Raw genomic sequence first — 17,641 nt, 5'->3', positions numbered from 1 at the left:
TCATTGCCAACTAAAGACTCAAATATGGACTACACAATGTGAAGCACAGTGGGCACAGGGAATTCGTAACAAGTGAGAAAAGCTCTAAAATGCAAAGGCTTACTTCAATGTTTTCTACAATTCTTGTGACTACAGACGCAGTAACTGAGTACCAGTAAGATTCCCCTTTCTGTTGTCGTTCTTTCTAAAAGAGAAAATAGGGACAAGCATTAAGCACCATGGTAACAACCAATCAGGAAACATATCTTGTTATACTGAAATTACTGTGAACAGGGAGGAAAAGAAAAAAAAAATACAGTATCTCCAAAATATGTGGGACACACGACATGACCGGGGTGGGATCAGGCAGAAATTGCACTATGTTAACAGGTAATTAATCAGATTCTAAATTGGTTTCCTATGCATTTTTCTCCAACCTGTTAAAAGACCTAAATGCAATCCATCTACATCCATCTATAGCAGTTTCTTCAGCATGAAAGACAAGCCTGACTCACTTTCCATTGTTCTTCAAGTGCCAGAAGAAGCGCTTTCTTGCGTTCTCTTTCTTGTAACTTCTCCTTTTCCTCATCAAAATCTTCTTTTTTCTCTGGTGCACCAATTAAGTGTAGCTTTGAGACAGATATCACCCATGGATCCACATGTGGGCGATAAAAGGGTATCTGTAGTGTTATTTTGCCAATGAAACCTAGATATACAAAACAGAGATGCTGTCAGATTCCTGTGTAAACATACTTTATCACCCTTGGAAAGCTTGAAAGAAAAAGTGGTGTAAGAAACAAACAAGCTAAAATAGAACTGGACAACCTGAAAACCAGGTTACCTCAGTCGCACAAGCTTCTGACTCAGAGGTAAAGGTTCTCCTAAATTATGCAATACTTCCTGTTTATTAATATTTGTCCTGCACACCGAGGCAAAATACAAACCTGCCTTTACTTCAAATGGTAATTCCAGTTCCTTCAAGGCATCTGTCTTTAGTGGCAAGTTTTCCAATTCAACAGCACCTACATAAAGCAGAAAAAAAAGACAAGTTTGTGTGTTAAAAAAAATATATGTTAAATGAATGTCAACTTGAACATTCTAAGTCTAACATGACTAGCATCATGTTTTAAAGAAAAAAAATGAAATGGGATTTCATAAGAATGCCATTCCAAGTTGTGTTACAATGACAATGGTTATTTAATATACTTGTCTTGTTAATTTTCAAATGCCATGTGCTCAACTATTTGATGAGGTCATCTAGAAACAATCTACTCTTCTACAATCTCTTTGTCTTTTCAAGAGATACTTCAAGTATTTCCTCAGTATTTCAAAAAACAGAAACAGGTAAGTGTTGAAGTGTTATAAAATATTCTCTCCAAAAATAGCAGTTAATAGCAAAAAAAGGCAAATCAGAAAGCATTGATTTGATCACTCTATAATGCAGGACTCGTGAACATAACATGACCTCACATAAACCAGAAGTCTTAATTACAAAGGAGTAACTACCAGCACGAAAGCACAAGTAAAGACTACGGAATACTTCCTGCCACTGTCCCTCGACAGGAAAGTTACCATACACTATTAAGAAAAATGACACTCAAATATTAGCTAAATTAAACATGCTGATAAGATATGCTAGGCATACTTTTGAGAGTTTCATACAAATTGCTTTAACAGTGTTAATAAAAAGCAACAAAGATAGGAACACAAGAGAATTCACTACTCATTTTAAAGTGCTGGCACAAAACTCTATATTAAAAGGGTTTATATAAACGTTAAACACAACATCAGTGACCATTTCTATTCCACCTTCGTGTTATTACAAAAACATAACTTTTTCTTTTTAAACATGGTATGAAAATACTACAGAAAACACCACAAAGCCTCACCCTTTAGAAGAGCAACTGAAAGTTGGTCTGTGTTCAAGTTATTGACATATTTGCCCAAATAAGTGTTGAGGACCCAGGCTACCAATCCTTCCAACATGACTGTCCTAGAGGAGGGCAACTAATGTTTGTCTGTCATTTTCTGGAGTTCTGTTCCATAATTACAGTCACACGCTGAAAGAAAAAACACAAAGGAAATTACTGTCCGAAATGAATACTGGCATACAGCGATCACTGTAATTCTCACTGTAACCCACCTAAAAAGCAGTAAAAACACTTAGCATGATTTCTACCTTAAAAAACTGCTATATGCTATGTCCTTTAAGTGAAGTGTTTCACATAGAGCTTTCATGACTACAGACCACTCCATCATTCACCTTTCCATCACTTTTCTAATCAAAACACCATATTTTGTTGCAATAACCAAGAAGGCCAATCTACAATCCTCTTCCAGAAAAAGTGAAGACTAAAATTCCACATTGACAAGAAGCAGTTTAGCACCGGCCTCCTTGATTTCTCCTGCCAGTATTTTCTTCAAGTTGCCACCATTCTGGTTTTGGAAGCCTGATCTAAAGTGACAGCTCAGAGCCTTTGACTGTATTTTTTGCAGAATTCTTATGACATCTGTGAAACAACCGTTTTTTGGGCAACAGCAAATGTGTCGGAAGTTATCAGATACAAATCAAACAAACAGCTCATCTACAGTTACTCTGTAGACTTCTATTCCACTGCTGTGCCACTGGAAAGAAAAACGGAATGCTTATTTCCTATGACAGTGCTTTTATCTTCTTAACATATACAGTGCTTAGCAGGATGAGAATAGAAATCCAAACCAAGACCCCCACCCAAAGTAAGCTCACTTTTCCTGGAAAAATGTGTTATTTTTCCAACAGGGAGGATGAGACAGGCCCTCGAAAAGCCTGGGGCAGCCGGCCATGGGCAGCGCAAAGGCTGCGAGCAGGGAGGGAAGGGAGCTGGGATGGTTTTCCGTCAGTGCAAGGGAGCAGGGCGGCATTTTACTCAGGGCCCGATGACACACACGCACAAAAAAAAGTGGCTGAGGAGCGTTCGGGACACTGTCCCTTCTCTCGCTCCACACAGGCAAACACGTCGCAGGGAGGACGCGATAGGCAAGAGGAGACCTGTTGGCACCACCGCCTGTGGAGCCCAAGCGAAAGGTCACCTTGCCCGGCGGGAGCCCTGAGGCGCGGGGGCAAAGGGCCTGCGCCACGCGGGGCGGGCGCCTCAGGGAACCCGCAGGCCCGGCCGCGAGGATGAGGCGCCGCACAGAACCCGCCGGGGTGTCCCCTCCGCCGCCCCGGCCCCGAAGCGAGGAGACACGGACTGCGCGGCTGCCCCTCGCCCCCCGCCTCTCTCCCCGGGGCCGGGACAGCGGGGCGGAGCCCTGCGAGGGGCGTGAGGCAGGAAGGGGCCGCTCAGGGCCGGGGCCACGCCGTGGAGTTGGGAGAAGGGGCTGACGCAGGGAGCTACGACAGCCGGGGCAGCCCCGCGCCCTCAGCCCGCCGGTACCCACCTGGGCTCCCGGTGGCGGCCGCCTCCTCGGTGGTGCGTGGGGCCGGCGGGCCGCACGCCAATCGATCCCGAGCGAGCCGACGCCTGGCTAGGGGAGCGCCGAGCTATGGATGTGAGGCGGAGCCGGGGCGGACGGGGCCGGGCTCGCTCAGCGCCGCCTGCAGGGGCGCCCGGGCGCCTCGGAGCCCCGGGGGAGGCGGGAACGTGCGGGCGGCGCGAGGGCGGGCTCGCGCCTCTGCGTGCCCGCCGTGAGGGGGCTCGTGGGGCGGAGGCCGCGCGAGGCCCCTCAGAGCCGGGAAAACGGCGGGAAACGAAGTGTCGAAGTATTTTGGCTTCGAAAAGCGTCAAAAGTCCGTTTGTCCGGGCGGGAGGCCGAGGGGGCGGCTGCCCCTGGCTGCGCTGAAGTCAAGAGGCTTGGGTAGAGTTCTCTTCAGCGGCACAGGCTGCTGGGCATCAGTCCTCCTGTAATTAGGTGGTACAATCAAATTGGGCAGCAGCCTCACCGATGGAACAAAAGCAGTCCCTCTAAAAATTATAATCTTATTTAATTGAGAGGTTAGGAAACTTGAAAATACACACAATTATAAAAATATAGGCGCCCCCCCCCCTTTTTTTTTTACTTTTCATAAGCAAATGCAAGCGTATTTTTCCTACTTAAACACAAAACTTGAGAGTTTTCTTGCTGTCACACAGCTCCACAATTTGAAAACCCAGTAAATTAACGGCCATAAGGGATCCTCCTTTTAAACATTATTAAAAGTTTCTCAAAAATCTTCCCCTGCTGCTTCAGTGCGGTCCCAGCACTGGGAGCTGATGAACAAGACGTGAAAGTAGCACAGTGCAGGAGGTTCAAAGTGCTGCATAAAATTAGGTTCTTTTCTTGCCTAAATCTTCCAGTTTTGTAACAGTTTCGAAGTATTTTCTGAAAATTACCTTCACCTAGAAGTTTAAGATACAGTTACGAAAGGTTTCTTCATAACAGAATTAAAGACCTGTCTGCCAGTTCTCAGTTCCAGAAATATTGTCAGTAAACCTCATAGCTTTTGTGGAAGTTTAAAATTTGTATTTTTAGTATCCGTGCCTCTTCTGTGTTGTTCTTGAACAAATGCTATTGCAAAATATCCTTTTTCAGTCTAAGGCCTCAGAAATAACTACGGCATTTAGTTTCTCTTGAGGAGGAATAGAAAGGAAGTACAGTAATCATCTAGTCCAACCATGTGCCTACTTCATTCCAATGTAATTCAAACACCGTATTGCAAATTCTGGTTGAGTACAGACACCACGATTGTTGGTTAAGCCACATGCACAAAATATAATTATGGGAGATGGGATCCTAAGAATTGACTTCCAAAACCGAAAGACTCCCACTTGATTGAAGGAGAACCTTTACTAATTTTCTGTAAGAGGTAGTTGGATCTTCAATGTCAAGCAAGAAGTGAAGGAGAACAGGATTTTCTGGTTCTGAGGTTTGAGTCCGTTCAGTTTTTGACAGATTATGCTACACAATCATCAAGAGATGGCCCTTTTCCTGAGGTCAGTGGGCATGAGCTATGCGGTGTGCATAGTCACGTGGATCTTCTCTAATATGCAGTGGAACATAGGGAAAAATATTTGGGGTTTATGGTTAACCTCAAAAATGAAGTCAAAATCAATCAGGGAACCACATAAAATCAGCCCGGACACAAAGAAGACAAACTTTAGAGCTGTCAATAAAAGGAACTTACTTCCATAAGACCATAACTATTTAATCTAGATTTTCTTTCCTAAAATAAAAAGCACTATGTACAGCTAATGAAATGCTATTGTTTAGACATAATAGTTGTAACTTAGTAAAAAAAGTTCTTGTAAAAGATTTCACTCCTTGATACACTTAAGGTTGATTTGAGAAGCTGGGTCCAATCATGAGCAAAAGCAAACTGTAAGAATAAAAGAAATAACCGGGAGGATGAGGGAAGGTACGCCCACGAAGATATGTGATAGGAAATTGAATGCAATACTTTCTTAATTAAAATCAAATGAATAATTCATTAGCATTGAATGAATGATAATTCAACTCCAGCCTCTTAGAAGTTCTGGTCACAGCCATGTTCTTGACAGGTGGGAAACCTGAACCCAAATTACTATCACAAGAAGACTCAGCAGAAAAATCAATGGCATAAAGTTAGAGAAAGGGTCCCTTTTCAGATCTGGTAAAGGTCCCTCTATAAGGTACCAGAGAAGAAAGGGAGGAGTTGGTCATTCCATTGGAAAGAAAAAGCGTTCCATTTTTTTTAAACTGCAAAGATCATCGTTGGACTCTCAAAGCTGGCAAAAGAGATTAAAAACCTCAAAAGCAGCAGTGTCTATATTCATCTGAAATTCCAAGTCTCTGTAGGAATGCTACATTTATCATGAAGTTTCTTTTAGAAGATAAGGGGTTGTTTGACTAATATCATCAGTCAATCAGTATGTGATCTGTAATTTCCTTTTAACTGTTTTTCATCCCCGCATCTTGAATACCCAGAGGAAAGTTCTTTTCTTCTGGAAGCAAGTCTTGGAGTAAATTGTCCTCATTTTCCACTGAGATCTGAATTTCGGTTTGTTTTTTCAAGGGGTTTTCTTCTTTTGAGAGTGGAATTTCTTCCCCTTTTGGGGAATAATAGGGAGCATTTCCATGATCCATGCTCGTTGAACTATTCTGTTCTGGGAACTGGGAACTGCAGTCTGGACTACACACCTTCACAATACAAGTCACATTCACATGCGTTCCTCCGTTACCAGAAAGTTCTGTCAAATAAACAGAAAACACATTAAACACGGAAGCATGAAATCCAGAACAGGATGGTTGAATTCTTTTTCCAGTTCTTTGACTTAAAATAGACACTAAATATCTTCTTGCTTCACTTCATTTAGGTAAGCTGATGGAGTTGATTCTGTAATGTCTTAGAGGGGGGTTTGGTACCATATGTCATCCCAGAAATAAAAAAGCCATAAAAATTAATACAGAGCCCTGATCACAGCCAACTCCATACCCACCAGTTACCATTTCAGATGCTTTTGACAGTGTTCTTCCTGCTCCCTGTGGCTCTCGCTCCCACTCACAGGTCAGAGCCTCACACGACGCTGATCCCCTAGGCTGCAAATAACTGTTCCTCCATCGAGCACGCTCTCTTTACTGTCTCAGGCTTAAAACAATCACGTTTTCCTTTCAAAAGTTACTCTTTCTGCTGAACACGTGTCTGATGTTTTATCCTGCCATTTAAACTTCTGCTAAAAAGACTCATGATTGATAATCAAATTTCAAGAGGAGCTGGATCATTCTGATCTGTTCTTACCTGAGCTTGCGGAGTTGTGTCTGTCTCCACTGTGAAGCTGACAACCTTCTGCAGCTGAAGGTTGCTGCTGAAATCCTTCTGTTTCTGGCTTTTCATTATTGTTACTTATCACACTGACACTTGCAGACCCAGCTGGATTATTCAGGGAGCTACTGCTGGACCCAGAAGTTTCTAAGAGACGCCGTTCCTCCTGCTCAGAACTGCTGGAGTTTTGCGATTCTGTATTTCTTACTTTTTTGTCACACAGCTTTTCTGCAGGGGAAATAGGCTGCAACATTTGCAGAGAAATGCAAAACATCAATGTTTTTTAAAAACACTGACAAAGAACAGCTCAGCACTTACACAGCTAAAGAAACCACTGAAAATTTCCATTTGCCTACTGATGACTAAGTAAAATTCATACCAGCTCATTAAGCGTTCAACAAAATGAACCTGTCTCCTGAACGCACCTACAGCACTTCACTGATTACATGGGCTCTAAAATCTGGTCTTCTCATTGCTTTATTGCTAATATAGCCTAAAGTCAAGCGAGGATGGTGCATTGTGTGCGGAAGGTACATCCAACACCACCCCATTCTCACTCCAGTTGTCTTTCTGCTGTGCAGTTTTCTACTTGCAGTCAGATAAGACTGTCCGGTTTCTGTAAAACTGCAGAAGAAATGGAAAAGATGGAAAGGAACGAGGGACACTCACCAAATCTGCTGCTGTAGTTGTTGGAGAATATACAAGGGCTGCAAATGAGGAAAGACAGTTCGTTAGCACCTCAATGTGTTTCAGTTGCAAAAGCTTCTCAAAGAGAGTTAGCATCTTCTGAGACGCTAACGGCACTCAATCACTAGGCGCGAGTTAGTGGGAAATGAAGTGACACTCTTTCCCATATTTACAGACCTGCTTGTTTTCACTTCATAAATCTTACCTTTTTTTTTGGAGACTAAGCAAACCCCCAAAATAGCAATTATCAGGATCAATAACAATGGTCCTGCTACTGATCCTGAAAATAAATTAAAAAGATAAATTATTTAGCAGGTTGACCTGACAAATTACCTCATTAGAAAGAGGAAGTTTTTTAGGTTCTATCCCTGGCTACAAAAGTTAAATTTACAAGTAACAGGTGTGTCTGACATTCACATTTGATACCTCTGTTGTTGGATACCAGGGTCTCATTTCAGTCTCCAACACTTCATAAAACTGAATTTTCCTGTCCTGAGAAGTGAGGACAGACTTTAGACCTCAGTCGCAAAAGATGTCTCTCTAGGCCAGCAACAGTTTGTTAAATACGAGGCCAGGCAGCTCAGAATGCTCCTAAACACGTCTGCCTTCTGGTGAGGCTGTGAGCAGGAGAGAATGCATCCACACTTTGAATGTTCTAAGGACTTCCTCTCTCTTCATAGTCCCAAATCTAAGATATGACTTTCTCTACCAGCTTCTTCGTAGCAGCAATTCTCAGGAAATGCCTTGTATAATGTAGTTTGGGGATTTTTAGAAATATTTCCAGAATTATAAGGACTGTAGAATGCACTGGTGTAGCACAGGTAAATATTATGCAACTCATGACAAGCAGGGTCATATTAAATTAATTCAGCTGTTCTGAGGTTCTGCTTGGGTAAAGGTAATTGGTCTTGGAGGGGAACTGAGAAATAACTATGAGCTTGCTTCCTAGCCAGACAAAAACTACTTTAAAAGGGTCAATATCTTACCAATGATGTGAGACACGTCAGGTACAGAGTTTAAAATGACAGGTCGAGTCATTATTTCAGGTTTGTTGGAAGACGAGCTTTGGGTCAGGAGCAGGTTCAAAATAGTGTGAGGTACAACTGTGGCAAGTGTTGTTCCTGAGTTGCTGCAAACAGTGTCATTTATGTTATTTCCAGGAACAGCCACTGATTTACAACTGCAGGAAACAAGAAGAGACGTTAGGAAAGAAAGCAACCCCATGCACAGTGAAGGTTGCTATTAGACAGAAACATAGGCTTACACTTTATGTGGTACACAGCTGGTATCGTAAGATTCCTCATGTGAAAAGGTGCCAGGAGGACAAGGTTTACATTCTGTATCTGTGCTATCTGTCCCTTTAAACAAATAGAAAATCTCTGGTTAGTCATCTAGTGAGAAACAAGAATGAATAATTCAGTCTGCGGTACAGATCCTGGAAGTGATACAGACGCAGTACACAACATACAGTCTCTTTAACTGTCACGGAAGAGATTTACTTGAAACACCCAACCCAAACACAAATCAGAAGATTAATCAGTGGTTAGTTTGGTGCCCTTTATAGTCTTTTTCAAACTGTAAAAACCCACCAAAAGGTTAAAATGTGGTACTTCAGACAGAGCTGAGCATTTTCCACTCATCCCTGACAGGCTAACCATGAATTCCATTCTTCTGGAGTTCTGTATCTTTTCAGATTAATCTTAATTCCTTAAAAATATTCAGTGTTCCACCTCTTCGAATATTATTTATCATCTTGAGACAGCTACATTATCAGCGTGGTGACTTTCATAATCTAATAAAGACAGATTAGTTCTGCAGGACAGCATAGAGTCACCACTACTTACTGTAACAAAAATTCAACCGGAAGCCCTGTTCCAAGGCTTTAAGTAGGATATAAGTGATCTTGAATCGGACTCACTTGTATGCAAGGGATCACATGGTAGAGCAAAACAAAGGAAGATTAAGTTGGATTGGGGAACTTCATGATATATGCTCTAGCTACTGCCTACTTGCTGAGATAATGCTTGCATTAAAAGGAATGCATGAGAATCAAAAGACAATATTCCTGTAATTTACTGAGTTGGGGGGAGATTCAGAAATATTTATGGACTGTTAATGCAAAAAATAACCCTCTTCATACAGTAAAACTATTTTGTGTGTAGAGTGTTCAGAATTAAATTACCTTTTCTGGAAACTCGATAACCTTTCCCACATTTTTTATGCACTTCACATATTTCGCAGGAGTCGTATATTTTCAAAATGCAGTACTCATTGGGTGGGCAGCTACAGGTTCTGTCCTGTGACTTAGTGCATGTTTGATTCTGCACCAATCCTGTTGTTAAAAATAGAATAAAGCAAGATGTCATTAGCAATATTTAAAATTATAGCCTGTAATTTTTCAAGTGAATATGGGGTGATGTTCACATTCCACAAACAGAAGACAATTTTGCAGCTTCTGGCTAGTATACCATCATACAACAAATATGTTTTATGCCCCAGCATCAACATTTTCAGAAGACTTTCCTCCCTCTCTCTAGGAAAGGAGAAATTTGCATTTGTAGAATTCACACTTGAAACTCTGTACCTGCAGTTGCGCTGTATCGTATCATAACCATGTATACGCACTTTTGTGTAACCTGTGCAGTATCTGGGGGCCACACAACATTTGTAGTCTATGCAGATCATCAACTGTCTTCAAAGTGATTGGAGACCTTACTACAGACATTTTCATACTGTAATTAATCAGCTTTGTAGGATTATCTATTTAGATGAGTCCAAAGGTCCTTTGAACAGCTTAGACTGTATCCTTAAAACTTACTTGCAAGTGAGTCGAGAAGATAGTTTTCTACACCAGTTTCCATTAGAAGTGATGGGCAACAGCACTGAATTTGTTAATGCACATAGTGCAGATGTTGGTACTGCTTTACATACCGTCCAGCTGCTTTAACAAACTGACTATGCTGTTTTGCAAAAGAAACAATAGCCATATAGGAATATCACAACTGGCATTTGCTGTTGTCAGTTCAGACAACAAACTGAGCAATGGCTGGATGCTGCAAATGTCATTATCCATTCCATACTGTGCAAGTCAGGTCTTAAGTTCCCTTGGCTGGAGAGTATAAGCAGGAATTTACTCTGCTGATGACATTTATACCTATTTTAGTGATGCAGTGCCTTAGTTTCAAATAATATAAGATTAGTGTCACGTTTTTAGGATTTGGAAAGAAAAAGGGGCAGGGCCCTCTGCAAGACTTTTCCCTGATTCTTTTCCCCAAAAGCATGAGAATGGGACTATACAAGTGATAGACAAAACCTCCTGGTTTCCCTAGGAGAAAAGAGTAGGTTAAACCAAGGCCACACTTGGAGTAGACTGTTAATGTCACAAATGCCTCTTTAATAATTGAAGCCTACCTTTCCTGCAGGGTGGTGAGCAGGCAAAGCACAGAGGAGACAGATTCCAGATTGCTGTATATGTGTTGGTTCTACAGGGGCGGCACTTTGTGTCTGCACTGTGACTGCAGCTCTCTGTCTTGTATTGACCTATCAAAAAAACCCCACACATGACAAAACAAAACAGAGAAAGCATCTTGTTGGAAAAGATCACTGGGAATCATTTAAGGTAAGTTCCACTCTTAACTGTAGAAACGCTTTCCCTTCGCTGCCACTATCAGATTGGCATTGTACACCAAGCAAGGACCGCATGTATATACAGAGAAACTCTGATTCCTTTTGTTTGGCCCCTTTTCCTCCATTCAGTTAAGTGAATTCCAGCCGTATTCAAAACACGGCAGCCTCAGTCCTAGTGCAGCTACCACAGTACAGCAAACAATCTTTTCCTCCTCATAGAAGCTGTGTTTTCTGGTGAAACACAGGATGGTGTTTCATGCTGAAGGTCAGGCACGTGCTGGAATGACGTGTCTGGCTGAGGCCCTTATTACCTTTACAAGCAGCAAGTGACAAACGCATAATAAAGTCTTACCACAAACAGATCTAAGAACTTCACCACGTGTCACCACGGAAGGGCCATGAGCTCACCCTTTTCCTTCAGCTCTTCAGCCAGCCCTAACGATCAAAGCAATGAGCTTCTGAAGCTACTGGCATTGCAGACAAAATCAAAGCTATCAAAGGTATTTTATCCAGTGATTCTCACCAACAACACGCTCAGTGCAGTAGTGGGAATAAGAACTCCAACATATCCATTTTGGAGAAAGCAAAACCCCTCTGTTGCTGTTACCCCTTTGCTTGAAGGGAGGAAGAAGATATAAGTGTCTCATATCCTGTCCAGAAATATCCTGGAAAATACGCTCAGAAAGCAGGAGTAACATTGAGAAAGCCTTTGGAACTGCTTGGGGAATCTCTGTTATCTGAAAGAAGGGCCCTGGAGGTGAGCCATAGAAAATATTTCCAAAGACTTGGTTTTTTCCATGTACTTACTTGAACCTTAAAATTCTGCCTCCCACATCCTGCTAATGATCTAGGTTTCAGTTTTTGATAATCTATTGTAAAAAAAAAAAAATCCAATTCATAATAACAAAAATAAAGAGTTTAGACTTCCTGCAACTCGTTGCCCAGAGTTTATTGTACATACCACAACAGAAAAAGGCTTCATCGATGAATTATCATCTTTCATCCATTGTGTTTTTAACAAAGGAAGCTTGCCAGATCTATCTAGACATTTTCGGTTAATTCAAGCAACTGTGGCTGCTTCAGCATGTACTGATTTCCTGCTTCAGCTTCCGGATCTCTCTGACAGGAACTCAGCATTTATGGAGACAAATTTTGTTTGCTCAGCATGTAATAAGACAAACAGGTAGGTTTTTGCTGTGTCTAATGTAATAATATAATTACAACTTGATGCAAAAACTCTATTATTAAAATACCCAAACAGCATTACTAGCCACACACCCACTTTTCTGCAGTCAACAACTTTTTGCTAGCAGAAGATTATTAATCCTTGTCACTGAAGTGTAAGACATGACACCTCAGGCAGGCAGTTTCTGTAGACTTGTACCCAGTCTCTGATAGTGGTCTGCAGTGTTTGATTTACAGTAAAAAGACAAAAAAACCCCTGCCTTAATGAGCACTTATAGCTTAACCTGTCCAATGGAAAGCCCCTTATTTAAGCAATATTATCAAAGTATGGAAACTAAGCTCTATCTCATGGCCTATTTTACAATATATTTGTTATTAGCTGGCTTGAGCCTGACATGTGTTGTCTAATTTCTTGCACCTTCCCCCAGATGTTGACTTAAAAATACTTTAGTTAAAACACCACGGAAACTGTGCTTACAAGAGCTCAGCACAAAGCTGCGCCTACATGACCTCAGCAGCCCCCCTGCTGATGAGCCCCAGCCAGGTTTACCTCGCACCAGAACTCCAATTCTGATGAACGGTGTGTCTCTTTTGCAGATATTTTTATAGTCACATGTTATTGTCTTCCAGCCAGACAACAGCAAAAATTCCATGTTCTTAAGATGTATAAATAATCAAAACGTACCACAGTCATCTGAAAATTGATGAATTTGGCTGTGTAAAGTAATGGTTTGAATTACAACCTACCTGGCGGGCACTGGCTGCAACATTTATTAAGTTCTTCATCATAGAATTCAGTGCTGGGATCTTTGCATTGTGCAAACTGTGGTGTATAAGGCAACGAATATTCCTAGGAGAAATTAGAGGAGAATCATGAGTCACAAGTGGACCCAATTTTCAGCTCAAACCAATCAGCACAGCTCAATGACTTCAATGAACTAGTATCAAAATATCTGAGGACGTGTCACCTGTTTTCAAAGGGAAAAATATACTCTCTCAAAAGAAAAAGGCTTATCTTAGGTAGTGCAAGTGTAGGAGTTTCCTGCTAGATCAGAAAGATGCTGTTCAAAAAGTATGTGACGCTGCTCAGTTTTCTTCAGTCTGAAGAGATTGTCCCATGTATAATCTACACACATTTAGAGAAGTTCTACAGAAGTCTTATTAAAAAGAGAAATCAAAACAGGAACAATCCCTTTGGAGGCCGATACTGAAAATATCCTTCCTCCTTTCTGAAAAAACACGTTGATTATCTATTGTGTCTTCACATTACTGACAAAGTAGACTAACACTTCCCACTCTCAACAAGTGCTTATATACTTGAGTATATCTACTCAGGCCTCTGATTTTGCTTTCCAGTTAACAAGGCCTCTTTAAAGGAGGCTTGCACAAGGATTGAAGACTCTGAAGCAGAGCCAGGTGGCTGCCTTCAACATTATCAGTTTCATCATTGTTAATGAGAATAATAACCATAATAATTTAAAAATAAAAACAAGGCTTTTCAGTACCTTCTAGGTTCAGTAATAATTCTTAATGCTGGATTTGTTATTGTATCCTCATAGGATTTGCAAATATGAGCTGACACTAAAATCTGATGAAGGCGAAAAGGGCTCTGCTCTCATCCAAAGCATTTTTCATTTCAATTACTTTCTTGCCTACTAAACCAAGAAAGATCCAGTGTCTCATCACATTTTTGTAGCTACTATGAGCAGCTTCATTAAAACAAGCACTTGAGAGTCTTTTTAAAACATAAAACTTCACTGCAGGAACAGACACGGGGGGGACGAAAGGAGAAATACAATAAATCACATCACAAATTATCCTGGTGGCAAGGCTTCCTGGCAAAAAATGTTCTTATCTCACCTGCATTGTCTGTTGTAAATACTGCCCTGCGAGTTAAAGACACAGGAAAACCTGTTGGTTGATAAGTTCACATCTATTTCTCTTAAGCAGTGCTTGAAAGGATATGTCTACTGCCTGATACAATCTCCGGAGATTTTCTTTGATGAGCTGCGGCTCTCAATGACATACAATTGAACATTTCTTGCCAACTGTCCTCAAATAACTTTATGGGAAACTAACTCAGATACAATTTGTATACACACGTGAACTCAGCTTTGTTTGCACAGGAAGGATGCCATTAATTTTAGTAATTACTGCCAATGTAAACGAGTTTAATCCAAGCTGTCGAGGCCAGCAGTCAAATCTCCCACTCTGCCAGAGGAAGTGTGGCCACTTAGTGGGTATAAATCTCTTCTGGATTTCTTTGCTACAAGAAGACCCCGCTTTTTCTAGCCATTCCACCAATTCTAGGGTCTGAGTTGAGCAGTACAATATTTGTATCTGGCATCCAGATCCATTGGCTACTTCGGGCTGAAAGACTGATGAACGGGGATCAGATTCTATTCCACAATCTTCACATTTTGTTACTGTTTGTATATCTCCTACGTCCTTTTTTGTCTTCTGCTTTTACTGTGACCCGATGTTCTGCAAGCAGATTGTGTGAAGGATGCTGGATCTTGTGTTACAGACTTAAAAGATCTCAGATTAGGTAGTAATGTCTAAAGGCAGTAGATTTTTAAGATATTCACACAGAAAAATGAAGACTTCGGAGGACTTCATTAAATTTGACAGGTACAAGTAGAAGCAAAATGCCTCTAGCAGCAGAGGCACAGACATTATTAAACATGAAATTTAGTCTAGCTCTATGCACATCATTGAAATTACGCAATATATTTTGGCACAGAAATGGCTAAACCATGTTTGCCGCTGACTACACAACTCACTGGGGAGATTCTTGCAGTGCCTATGTATTAAACAATCACTGAGAAGTTACATACAAAAAAGTCAATGACTCAAGACTCTCTCTCTAGAGTCTCTGCATTGTTTGAATCATTTTCCCAGCAGCAGTCTCCATATCAGCTGAGAAGTCTGAATATTAGTTATAATTAATGTAATTGCCTTTAATTCCTGCCTCACAGCTTGTTCCTGTATTCTTGGACTTTCTGTGTAATTGAATTCAAGTACTTTCAACAACAGAAATAAAACATGCTAATATAATGGATGAATATATAAATATATTAATCAATTCACATAACATTCATTTTCACTCAAGGAGGCCACTTAAACCAAAATATTTAAACATACATTTTAATCCTAACTCACATATCTAGATTTTTATTGGTCTCTTTTTCATACCGTTGCCTTCTTCAAACTCCAGTTGTCAAGCAAAGGAGTCTGAACAGGAACTGCATCTGGCGTATGATGTTCTTTACGCACATGAAACCACAATGAAGTCACCAAGAGCTCTGACATAAAAATCTGTTGCTATGGAAAGGACTTGAGGTAAAGAGATACTGTTTGCTAAGCTACCAAACCTGCTGAAGACAGGAAAAAAACAGATTCCTATTGAAAATATTTAAACTGGTCATTTACAAAAATAATTCTGTTGAAGATTAGTTATCAGATAACAGCAAGTCTCACCAAAAGCAGTGGGAGCTGTATCAGGCTGTAACAACTATACTTAAAACATAAAGCTTCTTTTTTACATAGTATATTTTATTTCATATATATATATTTGAAAAAATATACACATTTTCAGGAATATCAGCTCTTCTGTTTCAGAACTTCAGGCTTATGTATCTGAAAGCTGAACTGTTTTCCCAAAGGTTAGCATAATGTAAGACATTATTCACTAAATCAAGATCTGACACTTGCAGTAACAGGCACAGCCAAAGCTGATGAGCCTTAAAATCTACATTTTCCCTATGGAAAGCAAAGATGCTCAGGCAGACAAGGGGTGAAAGCACGTGGAATAACACGTTGCAGGTCTGAGAGGCAGGAACACAGGCTGCATCTTCATCACTTATCACAGGGCAGGTGATGAGCAAGTTCCCAAGAAAGGATCAGCAAGTCAGGACTGGCCACATTAGGCTTGATCTTACATGGAGGCATCTTAGAAGACGCACCAAAGGGAGACAAGATGATACATATGGACTTTTGTTTGGATTCCATCATTTTGTTTAGGTCATGTTTAGGGTGAGAGGAGAGCTGATTCCTTTAGAATCAAAGCCATTTCTTCAGCAAGAATTATGACAAAACTTCTCTCTTAAGTTTTGTTTATAAGGTCTGCTACAATTCTGAGACTCTCCCTCCTTTCTCTGCTCTGCGCTATGCACCCCAAGGTGCACTCCAGTGAATCAGGTTCGAAATACTATCACCTTACAAACCAGGGCTGAATTCAACATGAGTGAGAAGCAGTTAAAATAATTCATTTACTATATATTAACCCACTATAGGACGCAGTATCCCTTAAACGACCAGTGTGTAATTCCAGCCTCAGTATACATTCTGACATCCTCACCTGGTTTCAGGCACGATCAAAGTCAAATAGATCCCATGAAGCTCTTTCGTTCAAACAGTTAAAAGCATTCATTACCAGATAGCGGTGCAGCTGGATACAAAAGACAACAGTCACACCAGGTCTTAGATGTAAATTAAAGGGCTTTCCTATGTAAATAAGGAATAGTTTTAGGGATCCAACAGAGCACAACAAGCTCTTCCTGTTTAAACAACGGTGTGAAATACTACACCCTGCACTTGCCAGGACACTCACAGTATTTGCAAACATTCAAACAAGCCTGAAAAAATCAACCCATTTCCAATGAAAATCCAGGAAAAATGACCAGCCCTTGCTTTGGGAAGCCAGAAAATAACAACAACACAACCAAAGGGAGTAGGATGAGCTTTAAGGAAGTCCAAGAGGGAGATTTGAGACTCCTGTAGGGATCACACCGAGCTGAGCACAAGCTGAGGGAGACAGATAACTGCAAGCACAACACTACAACGACGCCCGTTGCATTACACCTCTGCAAGCACAACGGTAAAACGCTGCCCGTTGCATCACACCTTTCATGACACCAGGTGCGCTCCCGCTTTGCAAGCACCACACAAACCGCCCGCTCCCGGCGGGCAGGACCCCGCGGGCCACCCCGCACTCACCCGGCCGGCAGCGCAGCGCAGGAGCGGGGCCAGCAGCGGGGCCAGCAGCCCCCAGCACGGTCCCGGCCCCATCAGCAGCGCCCAGCGCGGTCCCGGTCCCATCGCGGCCCCATCCGCGGTCCATCCGCCGCCCATCCGCCGCCGAGCGCGGCCGGGGCGGAGCTGACACCGGCGGGAACCGCCCCGAGCAGGCGGCACCGCGGAGCAGCGTTCAGTCTAAACCCCGCGGCTTTCAGGTTACACAGCGGTGCTGGCTGCTGGCCAGACATACAAGTTACATCAAGTATCTTTGAAGAGACCCTCCACACGCATAAAGGGTCTCTCTAAGTCATATTTATGCTCCTTTAGCCTCAAAATACGAACCTACCTTTAGTAGCGTTCATTGATACCCACCATGCTGCTGCACCA

The 17,641-nt window shown here is 41.7% G+C and overlaps 2 protein-coding genes across 6 annotated transcripts in view; both read right to left on the bottom strand.

Annotated features, from left to right (window-relative positions):
- Positions 1–3,518, bottom strand: part of VPS13D (vacuolar protein sorting 13 homolog D) — an 81,157-nt gene extending 77,639 nt beyond the window's left edge. For 4 of the 5 annotated variants that reach the window (XM_065855360.2, XM_065855363.2, XM_065855361.2 and 1 more), the window contains exons 1-5: positions 3,400–3,517; positions 1,869–2,039; positions 924–1,001; positions 495–685; positions 104–184 (exon numbers count right to left, since the gene is read on the bottom strand). In XM_065855360.2, the coding sequence (XP_065711432.2) occupies positions 104–184; positions 495–685; positions 924–1,001; positions 1,869–1,965 (447 nt within the window). In that variant the 5' untranslated portion in view covers positions 1,966–2,039; positions 3,400–3,517. Of the gene's footprint in view, positions 1–103; positions 185–494; positions 686–923; positions 1,002–1,868; positions 2,040–3,399 lie in introns of all 5 variants that reach the window. The other variant, XM_071798394.1, reaches the window with a different exon arrangement.
- Positions 3,519–5,123: 1,605 nt separating this feature from the next.
- On the bottom strand, positions 5,124–17,502 carry LOC136111280 (tumor necrosis factor receptor superfamily member 1B-like). Its single transcript, XM_065855323.2, is given in 11 exon segments — positions 5,124–6,164; positions 6,713–6,980; positions 7,406–7,443; positions 7,629–7,703; positions 8,410–8,603; positions 8,688–8,781; positions 9,606–9,755; positions 10,835–10,963; positions 12,983–13,085; positions 17,234–17,337; positions 17,340–17,502. Coding segments are annotated over 11 exon segments (1,617 nt in total). The 3' UTR covers positions 5,124–5,865.
- Positions 17,503–17,641: the final 139 nt, after the last annotated feature.

Source organism: Patagioenas fasciata, chromosome 23, assembly GCF_037038585.1.
Source record: "Patagioenas fasciata isolate bPatFas1 chromosome 23, bPatFas1.hap1, whole genome shotgun sequence".
Taxonomy (NCBI): domain Eukaryota; kingdom Metazoa; phylum Chordata; class Aves; order Columbiformes; family Columbidae; genus Patagioenas; species Patagioenas fasciata.
This window is presented reverse-complemented; position numbering and strand designations above follow the sequence as displayed.